Genomic DNA, 14,531 nt, shown 5'->3' on the forward strand with positions numbered 1-14,531 from the left:
ACGTTTTGGATTTAATGGATAATCTCCAGCACCTGTGTGTCTGCATGTGTGTTGACAGGTGGTCTCTGAGGGGCTATCACAGGCTCAGTGGCTCCCACAAGAGACCACAGGGGTTTGAGGGGAAAATCATTTATTATTATTTATTAGTCATTCCCTCCAGTTCATTTTGTGTGAGTGATGCACACTTATACATTTATGATTGTTACAGAATTTCAGCAGTAAATTTAACAGATAATACCCAATCCACTAACAATTCCAGGGCAAATTCTTATTTCTGACAGCCATACATATTTATGAAATAAACCTTTCACCAATGAAAAGCAAAAAATACTGTGCATGATCTGGACAATGTTTGCACGCTGAAATCCACCACCTTCAGTGACTCAAGTTATCATGATGAAAGGAAGCATTGCATTTACCAGTGTACAGTACAGTAATCTACTGTATGCAGTGCAAGCCATTTAGTTATGATAAGAATACAACAGAGGTCACTGTTCACGTGATTATTAGTGAGTCTAGGAAGTCATCGATTCTGTTTCTTCGTCATCTGAGGCCTGTGTCACCTGGCTCGCATGTTCAGCATAGTCGAAGTCGGAAAACTTGACGGGAAGCTCGCTCCACTTGGTGCATTTGCTAATCTTCTTTCCGTTGACTGTCACCACAAAGTTTTTCACGTGGAGGCAGGGGCAGTCGATCCCACGGTACAGCATCATGGAACCCCATCTCTGCAACCAAAATCAGAGGTTAAAACATGAAAGGGGTTATTAGGTGGTACATGAAGGCCTGTGTGTCGACTAAGCAGAGGCTTGTTCAATAATAACACGAAGGAATGCTAAGATTTATAGTACTAGCCCGTGTCATCTTCTTTGCTGCTGTGTGCTGGGGAGGTGGAAAACCGGGCAAGCTGGTGAGGAAGACTAGCTTACTTGCTGAGCTGAGGTAGCTCAGGATCACCTTCACCCACAGACTCATTCAGTCCCGGACCATCCACAATGCCACATAACCCAACTGACAAACTCTATTTTTGATTATATTTCTGACATTTATCTGGTTGTAAATAATTATTGTTTATCGATTATAGGCCTATATAGTGTGTAAACAGTGTGTATATATTTATACATCTACGTAGAATGTTACTGATTCTACTTTTATTGTATCTGTTCTTTTAAATTCCTCTGTGCTGCTATGTCAACCTGAATTTCCCCTATGGGAGATTAATGAAGGTATATCTCAGTGGTCGGCAATTGGCGGCCCGCGGCCCATGGCCAGATTACTTTGATAAAAAAAAATAATAATAATTTTAGCGGCTGGTGCTTAAACAGATCTCAGTCATGACAGCAAAAGTTACTCATATAATCACTTCCTCTTAAGTGATTTTGCCTACAAAATAAAAGCACGAGAACATATTTGCAGTAGTACTTTACCTCATCTTTAAGTGAGAGCTTTTACTTTGAAAGGTTCTGAAGGAAATTCAAGAGTATCTGGCTTACTTGACACACCTCTGAAAAAGCCACTGAAAAAGGTGAGATGGATTCCCCTGAATAAGAAAAGCAGGAATTTGCTCTGCCTGGAGATACTGGGGACATGAAAATAAGCGTCCATTGGTTGATGTAGACTAATTGCTGTGATGTGTACACCCCTGCTCATGCTTAATTGTAATATGTAATATGATCTCTACACAATAAAATTTTTGAAAAAGGAATAAAAAAATACTTGTTCAGCACATGAGGATTGAACACACAACTCTCCGAACGGGAGTCCTATGCAGTACAAACTGAACTAATTGCACACACAGTAAATGTTGAAATATAAATAGTCAACTGACAATTGACTTGAAGAAAATTTGGCCCGATGCCAGACTTATTTGCCGACCCCTGGTATATCTTATCTTATGCCATTTGTGCATTCTGCTAAAATTTAATTTGGGAGAAAACATAATGTGGGAGTGAGTCACGGCCTTAAATGAAAACATCTCATATGAGGAATCTCATATGATTCCCTGACTCTTTTTCTCCCCCATCTTGAACTTGTTTTACAGTTGATGACTAGCTTTGACTCACTTCCTACTTTTTCCATATTCCCTTTAAAAGACATGTGCAAACCAGAATAGAAACTAGTCCCTATGAATGATCCCATGCTGCATGTAACTACATGGCTTAGGTTCAGAGTGGTCTCAATCCTCTCACTTAGCCCTCTGCAAGAAAGCAAATAAGTGAATTTCCCAAAATGTCGAACGATTCCTTTAAGTTTTAGATGATCTGCTGGTTTTCTCTAAACAATTCCAACTGAAAATTCTGAAAGACATTTACCTGCCCACAGTCTTTGCATGCTATGAAGCCATTGGTCTCGTAATCTAGAAGTCGCTCTTGAAGTGAAGTATTTTCTGTCTGAATGAAAAGGTTGCTGTAAAAAAGTAACAGTAAGTATTGTATTTGACTTTGGAAGACTTTGCTAAGCAAGCTGGGTATAATTCATCATCTGAGCATCATTGCAACTCTGGCATTAAGTTTATATGTCAACAAACACAATGTAAACAAACACTGAACAAAAAGTTCAGAAGAATGTAAAAGGGGGTTGTAATTCCTACCTAAACTGTGTTGTAACATTGACTCTGTGCATGTTTTCGATGATCTCGATGTCCTCGCCGCTGCAGACATGTTTGCTGCAGCCTCTGCAGCTAAACTTCACATTGGACGGGTGCTCTGTCTTTATGCCTTTCTGCTTCTTCTTTACCATCCTCACCCTCTCCTCCATTATAGCCTGTATCTGAAACTCTAAGATCTGACAAAAGGAAGAAAAATCACTGTGAACACAGAAATGTGGGTCTCAGTTTAACTGACAAAAGAAAGTTGGATGTAAACATACCCTTTTGTCATAGTCCGCTTGTTTTAAAGCTCTGATTTTTTCAATGGCTTTGTCCATCATTTTCAAGCGGTACTCATTGACACACTCCTTTTCAGCCACCCCAGAGTTCTTCACGTCGACCAGAGTGTAGCTGCTGTCCTCTGCTCTTCCTCGGCCTTGAGCCTGCAATTGTAAGCAACCACTTTAATACAGCTCTTACACAGTATAATGGTGCCTTAATTATTATATATACATAGAAGTGTTAATCGTTAAAACACGGCAACAAGTCATTACTCATTTGGCATCACTGACCTGAGTCATAGCTATCTCATTGGTCACAAGGCCATATCGGATAACAAAATTACACGCTGGGATGTCCAAACCTTCCTCTGCCACCGTGGTTGCAATCAGCAAGTTCACTTCACCATTGTGGAATTTGGCCAACACATCCCTTTGCTCTGCCTGATTAACACAAATTTGAATAAAGAAGGTTTAAGGAAGTGTAAATTGGATTTGAAGTGCGTACGATGCTTGAAGCAAATGCAATGTGCACTCACAGAGGTCATTGGTTTGACAACACTCTGGTCTCCTCCTCCGATAACATATGATGCTTTCACGCCAATGTCAGCAAACTTAGGGTTTTCCTGAATCCATTGACTCAGAGCAATGGCGCTGCGCCGTGTTTTGGTGAAAATTATCCCTCTGGCCTCCTCCCTGGTGCTGAACTCTTGCAGAATTTTAGATCTTAGTTTTGACAGGCTGCCATTTTCATACTCTGGATTCTCTGCGAGCCTCTGCAACTCTTCCTTGTTGTCTGCAAGGCAAAAATTTCAAAGAACTGAGGTCGATTCTTTGCGTCATTTTAAAGGTTCAAGAAATCATTCGAGTTAGAAGAGAAGATCAATGCCACTCTTGGGTCTGCCTGGTAAATATAGGGCAACAGCAAGCAACTGGTTAGCCCAACTTAGCAAAGAAGCAGGAAAAGGGCGTAACCACAAATCACCTAATAGAACTTTTAATTAAAACGCTCATTTGTTGGTCCTGAACAAGAAATAATCCATCACATAACTCTGCGTATATCTGTACTGTATGGATTAAGACATTATGTGTTAATTAGTGAACTTAAGAGGTTCTGGTTAGTGAATTTTGTTATCTTTATACAGGCTAGCCATTTCCCCCATTTCCAATCTTTATGCATAGCTAAGCTAACCAGCTAAGCGACTAAGCATACAGAACAGTATTGGTAACAACAATAAAGTCAAGGACAACTTTGTTTAAATTTTCTTGTTAGCACACCAAGTCGTTGGATCTTTTGCCACACACTACTGTACAATACCTTTAAACAAATTGAAGAGGAATCTCTCAGTTGCTGTGATTTGAATTTTGTGCTCCTCGTCTGGTGTTGTTTTTCTTTTTATCTCTTCCTCGTGGTATTTGTTCAGGAAATTGAAGGCATCACACATGCGAATGGTGTTGCTGAGATTCAGGCCCTCGCTGTACTGCCGAAGGTGCTCTGCGCAGACACGCACTTTCTGATCTTCCATTGTTGCAGCTAAAATGGATCGAGAAAAGGTTTTAGATCCCCTCAAGCAAGTGAGTTTGCTTTTTAAATAGGGAATCTAGACAAAGGGTCAGTATCCCTTAGGATGAGCAAAAAAACTTGTGCTCACCGTTTCGCTCTTTTTGAACAACCCACTGTTCATAATTCTGAGAGCCGAGGTCGCAGGTGGGGCTCAGCTGAGCATGAGCATGAATGGCATTCATGATTTTCTTAATGACATCACCAAAGGGATCCTGAAAACAGTATTTAACACATATCATACGTAACACTCTTGTGCCATTCCTTAGAAAACGTTTTTAAAAAAATACTTTTAAATAAAGTTCATTTAAAAAAATCAATCATGAAATCATCTCCTGTTTGACATATGTACCTCTTTTCTGTCTTCAACAGTTTCCGTTCTTTTCCTTTGCTCCTTTGTGTATGTCCCAAGGCTCCTTGTCATGATTCTGGAAGCATCCAAGTTTGCACAAATCTATGAAAGAGTAACATAGATTTACAGTGTTAGAATTAATCAAAATCAGACACCTGTGTCTTAGGGTAATTCTACTAAATGTCTCCATTTCAGGCACGGAGTTAAAGCCAAAAGGCTGTTGTGGATTTTGTACTTTTGTGGCAGTTGGAAACTTTATGGCTGCCCTGCATGCAGGAGCTATGTGGAACATTGGAAACAGCTTGGCTGGATAGACCGGTTCCTCGATGACTAAAGCAGAGAAACTGGGGCAGGATATGGATGAACAAAAGATGAAAAAGTGAAACAAAAAAAAGAAAATTATGTTATTTGTGGTGAATACAGTAAGTGTGGACATTCTTAAAGCAACAGCTGTAAAGTGTTAACTGATCCAATAAAGCTACTCTGCAATGAATTCTGCTTTTCTGGAGCTTATAATAGTTAGATTGTGTCCAAAGAAGTGAATTTATCTCTTCAGTGATTTTTTGAGGCCATGGTATCTGGTGTTGGTACAGTAGATTGCTAACATTTCTGTCTACAAAGGTACAGACAGGGAGCTGAGGATGGTATTTACACGCAGGATGTGTTCCTCAGCTTTCTCCATTTTCGTGGCTCCGCCGACCCCCGGTGAGGCCGTCAGGCCCAGGATTTGAGGGAGGGGCATGGGCTCCTTCTGCTCCTTCTTCAGCCTTTTGTTCTTGTCCTTCTGCTTCAGGTAGCGCATCATTATGTGGTTGTAGACTCCTCCTTTCTGAGTGTGGTGACACTCGTCTATTATGATCAGTGTCAGATCTAAATGAGCAGAAGACATGACAACAAATATGTGAGGGAATGCATTAAATGCGATACAAAGTAGTCTCTGGATGATATGCTAGTTGTAAAAAAGCAACACGGAGTAACAAAAGAAAATAAATGGTGAGTGGGTTTGTTCGGAGATTCTTTGGTAAGAATATTGCTCAGTCAAGATTACAGCTTGCTTTAATAAAAAAAAACACATTTACATTTCTGCATTTCTTACTATAACATTATCGTCCGAGGACAAAATTTCACTAAAATTTTCTCAGCCAAGCAGTGCTATTTTTGTGTCATTTATTTATGTTTCTTAAATGCATAGATGTGATTTTCACAGACAGATTATAACATCTTTCAGTAAGAGATATCCTCTCACTCAAACCAGTACTTTTCTAGGAACCTGATGCAGCAGTTTAAGCCACACAATAACAAATGCTGGAAAACCACTTCAAAAATAGCATCTATAATTATTTTTTTTTCTCGTATTTTGCAAAAGTCTAAGTATGATGAATTATAATCCTTCACATGTGCAAGTTTAACCAGAGTGGTACAAATGTGCCCCTGGGAGGAAAGAGTATGGAGAGTGGCAGCTTGATGTACTGTGGGAGATAGAAGCTCTCATGTGAATTTGATCAGCCACACACTGATGGCTTGAACAGACGTGTGGCCTGGAAAGCAGGAGATAGAAAAAAAAAGAAAAAAGGACACGCTCTCAGGCGTTTCAACAAACAGCATATGTTCCACTGAGGTGGCTATTCCACCTTGGACTGGTGAGTGCCAACAAGAGTGAACAGCAGAGCCGGAAGACTTTGACAAGATCCTGTCAGCTATTATCAGGGGAGATGATATGAGTCCTCCGAGTGGCTTTCTATTCCAGTGCCTGTCAGTGTCTTTGGTTTAAGTCTAAAGGTTTTAAGAAGCCTCTTTAAGAAATATAGAGATGTTGTGACCTGATCAGTGTTTTGCTGGTTTGTTTTTTTTAGGCGATCAAGTTTACTGAGGCAAAAGGAAATTACTGAGCCAAAGAAAGGTTCCTGTGTTGGATTCTTTTGGAAAATCACACTGTAAAATCATACCGCTTAAGTCCACCCCTTCGTCCTCTCCTTTGTTAGACCTCTCCAAGTAATTCTCAAGAATCTGGGCTGTGCAAATGATGACGTCATTTTTCTTCACAATCTCTGTGAAGGAGATTTTGAGCTGGCAGTCTCCGCTGACTCTCTCCACTTTATATGTGTGCTTCAAAAATGGCAAGAACTCTGTGGAATAATGCTGCTCGACGAGAGGAACCTGCAGGAAAACAGAGCAGATTATGACTACAAAGTCAAGAAACTGTCAAAAAAAATAAATGTCCGCATTCTATTCATAAATAGCCGCTTTTAATTTGAAGATGTGTTTGTGTAATGAATTTGTTGACAAACAGTCTGGCACAGATTAACATGTCCAGGAAGGACCGTTTTCTTTTCACTTTGGTTCAGGCAGGGTTTCAATTAAGTTGTGCAATGAGCTAGAATATCTTGTGGTTCATTGTTTTCCGCATAGAATTGCAAGTTATTCTGTTATTCTGTTCTTTCAGGTGTTCAAGAATGAACCATGAGGCATTTCAATCACATATAATCACTATTTCCCCAGCTGTTTTAAAACTTAACTAAATAGTTTTATAGCTGGAAAACCTTGATTTCTGAATTCTTTCCAGTGCAGAGCAGATTGAATGCTGGGCCAAATAGCAGCAAAGTGCAGGGGAATATCAAAACATTATGGCATGTCAGTTGCGGTGGGCTGACCCACATGTGCAAATGTTTTCTTTGGATCGGAAAAGGACATAAGTAGGCTACCATAATAGTGCAAGACAAGTCAGGTATACCAGACTTTAGGTTATAGTACCTTGTTCACCAGGACGACCACTTTCCCTGGTCTCTTCTCTGCCCTCCTGCAGTCCAGATGTTTTTTGGTAATATAAACTGCAACTCTGGTTTTACCGCTTCCTGTCGGGAGGCATATGATAATGTTTTTCCCCTCCAACGCAGGCCTAGCGACGTCCATCTGATAGTTTCGAAGAACAATATCGTCTTTTTCTGGGCCTGTGGCTGCTGCTACTGAGTCAGTTCCATCTGTAAAGCAGAGCAGAGGTTCTGACAGATAAAGCTTCTGTCCATGTCAGCAACCTACAATTACAGACATTACTAACAGGAAGAGACTGTGCTAATCATTGTTTCCTACTGTTTGTTATAGTTAAATGTTTTCTTAATGCTGACATTAAAAAGGCAAAGCGTACAGTGTGCATATGCACTGAAAAACACACAATGAACACTGCAGTCCACTCTGAACACTTACAAAAAAAATAAAACACAAACAAAAGCACTGAGCTGAGCACCTATAAACCACATGTCTTAGGTAGTTAAGTGTTATATGTGCACTATAAACCACGTCACTGAGAGGCACCATTGTACCACATCTGCATGCATTTATCACTTCAGATTTTCTCAAACTGTTTCTGTAAGTGTATCATTTCATCAGTGTTTTCCCTGTTCTGGATGTCTACTGTAGCAACATTGTGTCCTTCTTTCCTGTTTGCAAGGGCAGCAGACTTACTATGATCTACTTTAGTCAGACTTTAAGTCGCTGGCAGGCTATGACTCATTTGCTCTGTCTAGGCTGTGGATAAAACATGACTAAGGCACCATGCACAATGTGCACGCACCCCCCTCTCTGCAACCCAGTCCCCTCAACTAAGTCACATTTCCCCCCCAGTTATGAGTTCAAACCCCCAGAAAGTTGTTTTTCCTCTCAGTGCAGACAGCTTTTAATTTTCCGTCTCAGACTTGGTATGCCAAAGGTTAAAGTGCTTTTTCCAGCAACAACATGGAAGTAAATACACGTCTGTGCTGATGGAGAGATAGAGCTTAAACTACAACAGCTTTTACCAGCAGTTCCCAGATGTTAAACTTCTTATAGGGTGGAAAGTCAACAATCGGCTATGTTTAATACCGTTCAAATAAGAACAGAAACCCCACAGGTTTATTTTTCTGTTTGATACAGTGCAGCAAATGTCAGAAGACCAACAAATAATTCTGCACATGCAACTCATTTCATTGGCTGGTGGAAAACACTTACATGTAATTCCTTCTGTTTAAACCAGGCACTTTGGCCAACCAGTCAGGCTTATGGCATTATTCAATGACAAACAGTAGTGTAACCTGTAAAAAAAACACACTTCCTCTGTTTCTTCATTTCATATAATTATTTCTACTGCCTCATTAGTCCACATGCATCTCCTTTTGTGCCACCCCTCTGCTTTGATTTGATTATCCCTAAGGCAATAATTTATTATGTGAACACAATGTCAGAGAGGCACTTTATATGAGCACAGTGTAACGAGAAACAATGCTGATGCAGTAGCTATTGAAATAATATGGAACACTGAGCATGATATAAGCATAGAGGTATAAATGAAAGGCCTCCTCCACAGAGACTTGAGTTAACCTTCTCCTTTACATTACAATCTGCCAAGATAGATTCAGCATGTGGTTTTCATTTGAAGCTATGCTCTGTCCTCTTTGACCTCAATGTGATTCATCATTGTGCACACATGGAACATATTCTTTGGTGACAAGCAGGCAGGGACAGACAACATGTTCCAAACCAACATTTATGATACTATATGGCATCTACAGATCCAGTGGACATTTTTCTCACTGTGACTTGAGTTTGGTGTTTGTGTGTGGACACCTCAGGCAGAGTTAGAACAAAGCTCCCAATTACTATGAAACTTAGACAATGTCAACAGTATCAAGGGTAAGCGAGCCTGAATTAGTCCCACCTGGTTGTGAGGGCTCCAAGTTGCTCAGCAGTTGACTTGCTCCTTGGTACAAATCTGAAAAGATATAGCAGAGGTATAAAAATCACAGTCAAGAAAGACAAGGTTGAATCCTAACCTCATTGTGTTGGGAGTACCAGCTGCTAAAGGGTCAGTTCAACCAAAAAGGAAAATTTTACCACTCATCCCGAATGTTATCTCTGTAGTTTCAGATTTACTTGATGCTGCTTTAGGATATGGGTCTCTGCGTCTCCAATACAAGAGAGGGGAAATAAATTTTGTGTGTGGTTAAAGCATTGATAAATTACATTTGAAAAAAACTTTCTCAATAAGCAATGCCCCAGTTATTCATTATAATCAACAGAGCCAGTTCTCATTGGAGTTGACATATGTCATTAGTGCTTTTTATCTACTTTAATTGCAAAAATTTAGATGAACATGTCACTATAATACCTTTGCACATAAATGAACTATATGGACAGACACCGCTCAGGGTGCGAGAGAAAATAGGTGCTTGGTAACTTGGTGATAGGTGCTTGGTAAGTTTGGTAACTGCCAACTGGACAGTATGAATTCAGTTTGATTTAATGTGTTCAATATGTTCTGAATCAGGACCTGCATCCTGAGGCTCCTCATTTATGTTGATCTCTATTAACTGTGGGCTATCGCTGCTTTCAGGTGCTGCTGCACTCTCATCTGTGGCAGCCTCATCTCCTGTAGGTTCATCTTTCACCGAAGGCAGTTTCTCATCAGAGCCTAATAAGAAATAAATAAAATCTTTATTTATACAGCACTTATCAAAACAGAGTTACAAAGTGTTGTACATGGTTAAATACACAATACAAACATTTTAAAGTAGAGGCAAACCAGAATGTACTGAATGTACCAGAATCAAGCAGCCTAAAAAACCTAGGTGATGAAGTGCAAGTGAAACGTTCTGTAATGTGTGAGTCTACACTTTCCAGGCTCTGTTGAGAAATCTGATAGCCTACACATTTATTTGTCGACTGAATGATTCTCACAACGCCATCCTAGTCTTAGTGTTACCAGTATGACACCAGTCACCCCTATGGAAACAATGGTATAGCTGTTTTGTTTAAAAAAAAAAATAGCAATGTTTTTATCTTAATGTCTGTATTGTACCTTCTTTGTGTTGTATCTCGAATGGACTCTGAGTCTGACAATAAAGTTGAACTGAACTGTAAGCACTCTACAGCTGTAGTCAATCATGTAGAGATGCTTTGCTAAGTGTCTTCCAAACACATACTTTTTTTTATTAGGACTGCCTAAGGGCGCTTCCTATGATGGGTGTGTGCTCCTGTAAAATTAGTCACCTTGCTTGTCACAGTCAGGTGACCCGCCAGTCAGCTCATACAGGTATTGGTGTCCAGTTTCACGCAGAATGTTGAGAAATGTAGAAAACCACCCTGGTCGACCTTTCACGATTCTTCCCAGAAGTTCACGGGCTCCATCCCTGCGCCCACGGTTTGTTGTTGCGGTGCGAATCTACAGCATGAGCATTATTAGAACTGGAGTAAGTTAGACTGGTTATGCAATCAGAGAGAGGCGTAGTGCTCTGCAAAACAGATGAGTGCATTTGTCTGCCATCTTGTGGTCAAAAAGATGTCTTGTGGGAGTTGACGTACACACACTTAAGTTTAGTAGTTTATAACACAGACTACATGTGTTGACAATGTGTCCTATACATTTATTATGAATGCTTATTGTGACTCTTTGAGACTATTAGCAATGGATCTGACAGCCCACTTTCACTACAGTAACGTTACTTACAATATCGCTGTCATCCTCGGTAATCAGGCATGCAGAGGTGCAGTGTTCGCACACTTCTTCAGTCTTCATATCCACAAGACTGGGACACAGTAATCGAATAAGCTGCACACAGTTATCATTCTCTGCCTCCACTTCAGGTGTTGGGGGATTGACCTGCATGTAGTCGGCTGCATATTCACAACCTGAATGTAGCAACGCGTCGACAAACTCCCTGAACCAGCCGGGGGAATGTGGCTTCTTGAGGACTGCACTAACGAGGACATCCGCAGCCGCTGGGTTACCGTCGTTCCTCGCTTTCTGTCTGATCTGTTCCTTTTGCTCATTTTCGATAGAATGCATATAATCCAGAACCTGCTCCACTTTAATGTGCTCCTTCAGCCTCGGCCTAAAGTCTTCAATGAGACGCTCTTTAACATCATCGTCATCAGATGCCATTATGACCCACCTAACCGATAACACCGATCAAAGCGCTGTGAGGAAGGATGGCTTCATGAAATACAACTGGCTGCGGAAACGATGATTCACTTCATCAAGAAAAATGAAACTCTTTCAGTTTCGTTTCTCCAAAAATCACAAGAATTAATTTGGCCACTAGATGTCAGTATTGGAACATAGAAGGTGGGCCTACAAACATGTTCTTCTACTGTATATGACTTAAACACAAAGCCAAATGTTTCAAAAATTCTAACGGTGATATAATGACTATTGTTAGTACTCAGCTTTCTCAATGTATTTTTCTCCGTATCAATATCATAATATTATAAATTTCTTTTAGGAACTTTATCTAAAGGTACGTTTAGGCCACTATCCCCCCACTTTTATCTGAGTAAAATTTTCAGTGCAGGTATTTTTTGATTGTGGTTTTGCCACTAGCATCTTAATCTTCCTGTGTCCACTGCTTAGTAACTGCAGGCCTAGTTCTGTTTTTCCTTTTTAAATAATCAAGAATTTATTTGCCAGTCAATTCTAAACATAATAAAGTATAAATATATTACACATAGCCTAATTTACATCCCCTTTCCTTCACACGAGTATCCTACATTATTCTCTTAATTCATAGTACAATGTAGTTTTATTCTAGTAGTGGTGGTGGTGATTATTGTGAGGTTAGCAGATCATCATATTAATAATCCCTGGCATTTCATTGTATGTTCATCCTGAGCCCCCCGGATAAGTCATGTCATTATGTCTCTCTTATTCCGGATATACTGTAGAAGTAAAAACAGTATTTTCATTGTAAATACACCCACAATATGGACAAAAAAAAAGGGAAATCCAGTGAAACAACTATAAGTGTGTTTTCATTTATTGCTCCCACACCTTCAAAACAAACATTATGTACTACTGTTTTGCTAAAGAGTTTCTCATATAATTTACTCAGTTAAAAAAAATAAAATTTCCTGGCAATTCGATGTATTTATTTTTTAACAATTGTCTAACAACATTTTAACTTTACTGTACATTGCCAACAAAAACAGTACAGGGAAACGAAATGATCCGTTGATGTTATGGTTAGTTTTACATGAAGATGCGGACTTAGCATTTGGATTGGTTGTATAGGCACAAGACCCTCTCTGGGGCCTGTTTATGCGCAAGTACTAATTTTCCATGTGTTCCCCCAATCCCTCTTCCCATCCCTCTCCCCTAATACACCCTCTACGTGCATCCTAAAAGAGACAAGTATCCTGACATCATTTTATATTGTAATGTGCTACTTTGGGCTCATAAGAAGTGCAAAACAGTAAATATATAGATATAAAACACATGCACTGCCTTGTAGAAATACCTACATCATACTTGTTTGTCTGGGATAAGCAGAATACTCTTAAATCTGCATGTTATGATGTCTGCCCAGACAAGCATGTATGGTGTGTTCTGTTGGCGTAACGTTGCACAGTAGGTGCATGTCAGTGACTGCAGTAATAATGCACATTGTTTAAAGAAGAAAACTACAGTATTCTTGATACTGTATGTATATTGCAGTGCAAATGTCCATAACCCCTGAGTCACACTTCAGAGAAGACAGGCATACAACTAAGGATAAGGAAAACTGTTCTCACACCTTTGTGATAATGCTGTATTACACTAATAGCTGCAGAAAACAGTTTGTATAGTTTGTTCATAATGTAGTTTGTCTGTATATGTACAGTATCGCACACAGGCTTTAGACTCACACAGGCTGTAACAGCAATGACCAAATTCATCAGTGACTGTTGAAGGTGTGTCATACAAGAACTTCTGTCCCAGCGGAGGAAATTCACCATACGTGTTTCCACCTATGGCCTTGTCAATACCTCAGAGTCAGGTGCAAATCAAAGATGTCAGCAACTGGAGGAAGAATGGCAGTGTCATCATTTTCCTGTTGTAACAAAGTCCCCTCCTCGTGCTCAAGGTATTCATGAATGTATGATCGCAATGAGGACACAAAGCAGCACAGGGTCCTGGTTTGACTCATATTCTTGCTACCAAGTTTCAGGTTGCATGTGCAAACTGTCTGGACAACAAGTCTTTGTCCACCAGCTGCCAGACTACCTTGGTGACAGCATAGGGCCAGCCAGCATTTACAGTCTTTAGTTGCAGGCTCCATCTCTACTTGTTTCACTGACTGGAGTATAGGAAGCAGAGTGATCTATTGTGTTGGCCTGTCTCTGGGGCAGTGAGTAGTACAGTAGCCGCTCTCTGTTGATACTCAGCTACTCGAAGAGATGATAGCTGTTTCACAATTTGCAAATCCTATCAGTCGATGGACAGGAAATCTCCTGGCAGTTTATCCTGGAACCCCAGAAACTTTGTTATGTAGAGTGGGTTGTCCTATGTCTGTGGCTTTTTACTGCCCCATTCCCTTGCTTTCTGCACAAGAGTACTGGTAGGGAAGTATTGGTAGCTTCCAATTGTCACCTTGCCCACGAGGTGACTTACTTTTGTCTTTCTCTTGGCCTGTGCTCAGTACTTAGAAGACAACAACACACACAGGTACGTTACCTGGGGATATTGAGGAGCAGTTAGCCTGAGTCATACTGTGCATGCACTTCCCGGTGCATTGGGCCATTGTCCATCTGCTGCACAGTTTTGGTGAGCTGTGGTGGCTATGGTCTTAGTGTTTGGGAGCCAGTCTTATCCCAGCTCTGCAGCTGACACCAGGAAGAAACCCACGTGAGATGATGCCTGGATTGCTGGACATTAGGACCCGCATAGCGTGAGGTAGGTCAGTCGGCAAGTAATGATGGAGGGAGGGACACATCTCCCTGATGGTCAAGGTTGTCAGGCCTTTTTCTCTGGGT

The 14,531-nt window shown here is 40.5% G+C and overlaps 1 protein-coding gene across 2 annotated transcripts; it reads right to left on the reverse strand.

Annotated features, from left to right (window-relative positions):
- Positions 1 to 113: 113 nt before the first annotated feature.
- ifih1 (interferon induced with helicase C domain 1) lies at positions 114 to 11,762 on the reverse strand. Of its 2 annotated transcripts, XM_046053560.1 has the most exons (16): positions 11,251 to 11,762; positions 10,794 to 10,965; positions 10,075 to 10,215; positions 9,463 to 9,516; positions 7,527 to 7,753; positions 6,722 to 6,932; positions 5,428 to 5,645; positions 4,776 to 4,877; positions 4,515 to 4,638; positions 4,181 to 4,396; positions 3,402 to 3,658; positions 3,157 to 3,306; positions 2,866 to 3,027; positions 2,588 to 2,781; positions 2,310 to 2,403; positions 114 to 725 (listed from the first exon to the last, which is right to left on the reverse strand). In XM_046053560.1, exons 1-16 carry the CDS (start codon positions 11,683 to 11,685, stop codon positions 516 to 518), a joined length of 2,967 nt encoding a protein of 988 aa, XP_045909516.1. In that variant the 5' UTR covers positions 11,686 to 11,762; the 3' UTR covers positions 114 to 515. The 2 variants fall into 2 exon arrangements, with proteins under 2 accessions (XP_045909516.1, XP_045909517.1); XM_046053561.1 differs by lacking the exons at positions 10,075 to 10,215; positions 10,794 to 10,965; positions 11,251 to 11,762 and adding an exon at positions 9,639 to 10,046.
- Between the last annotated feature and the right edge of the window lie 2,769 nt (positions 11,763 to 14,531).

The sequence above is a fragment of the Micropterus dolomieu genome, linkage group LG07 (genome assembly GCF_021292245.1).
Source record: "Micropterus dolomieu isolate WLL.071019.BEF.003 ecotype Adirondacks linkage group LG07, ASM2129224v1, whole genome shotgun sequence".
NCBI lineage: Eukaryota > Metazoa > Chordata > Actinopteri > Centrarchiformes > Centrarchidae > Micropterus > Micropterus dolomieu.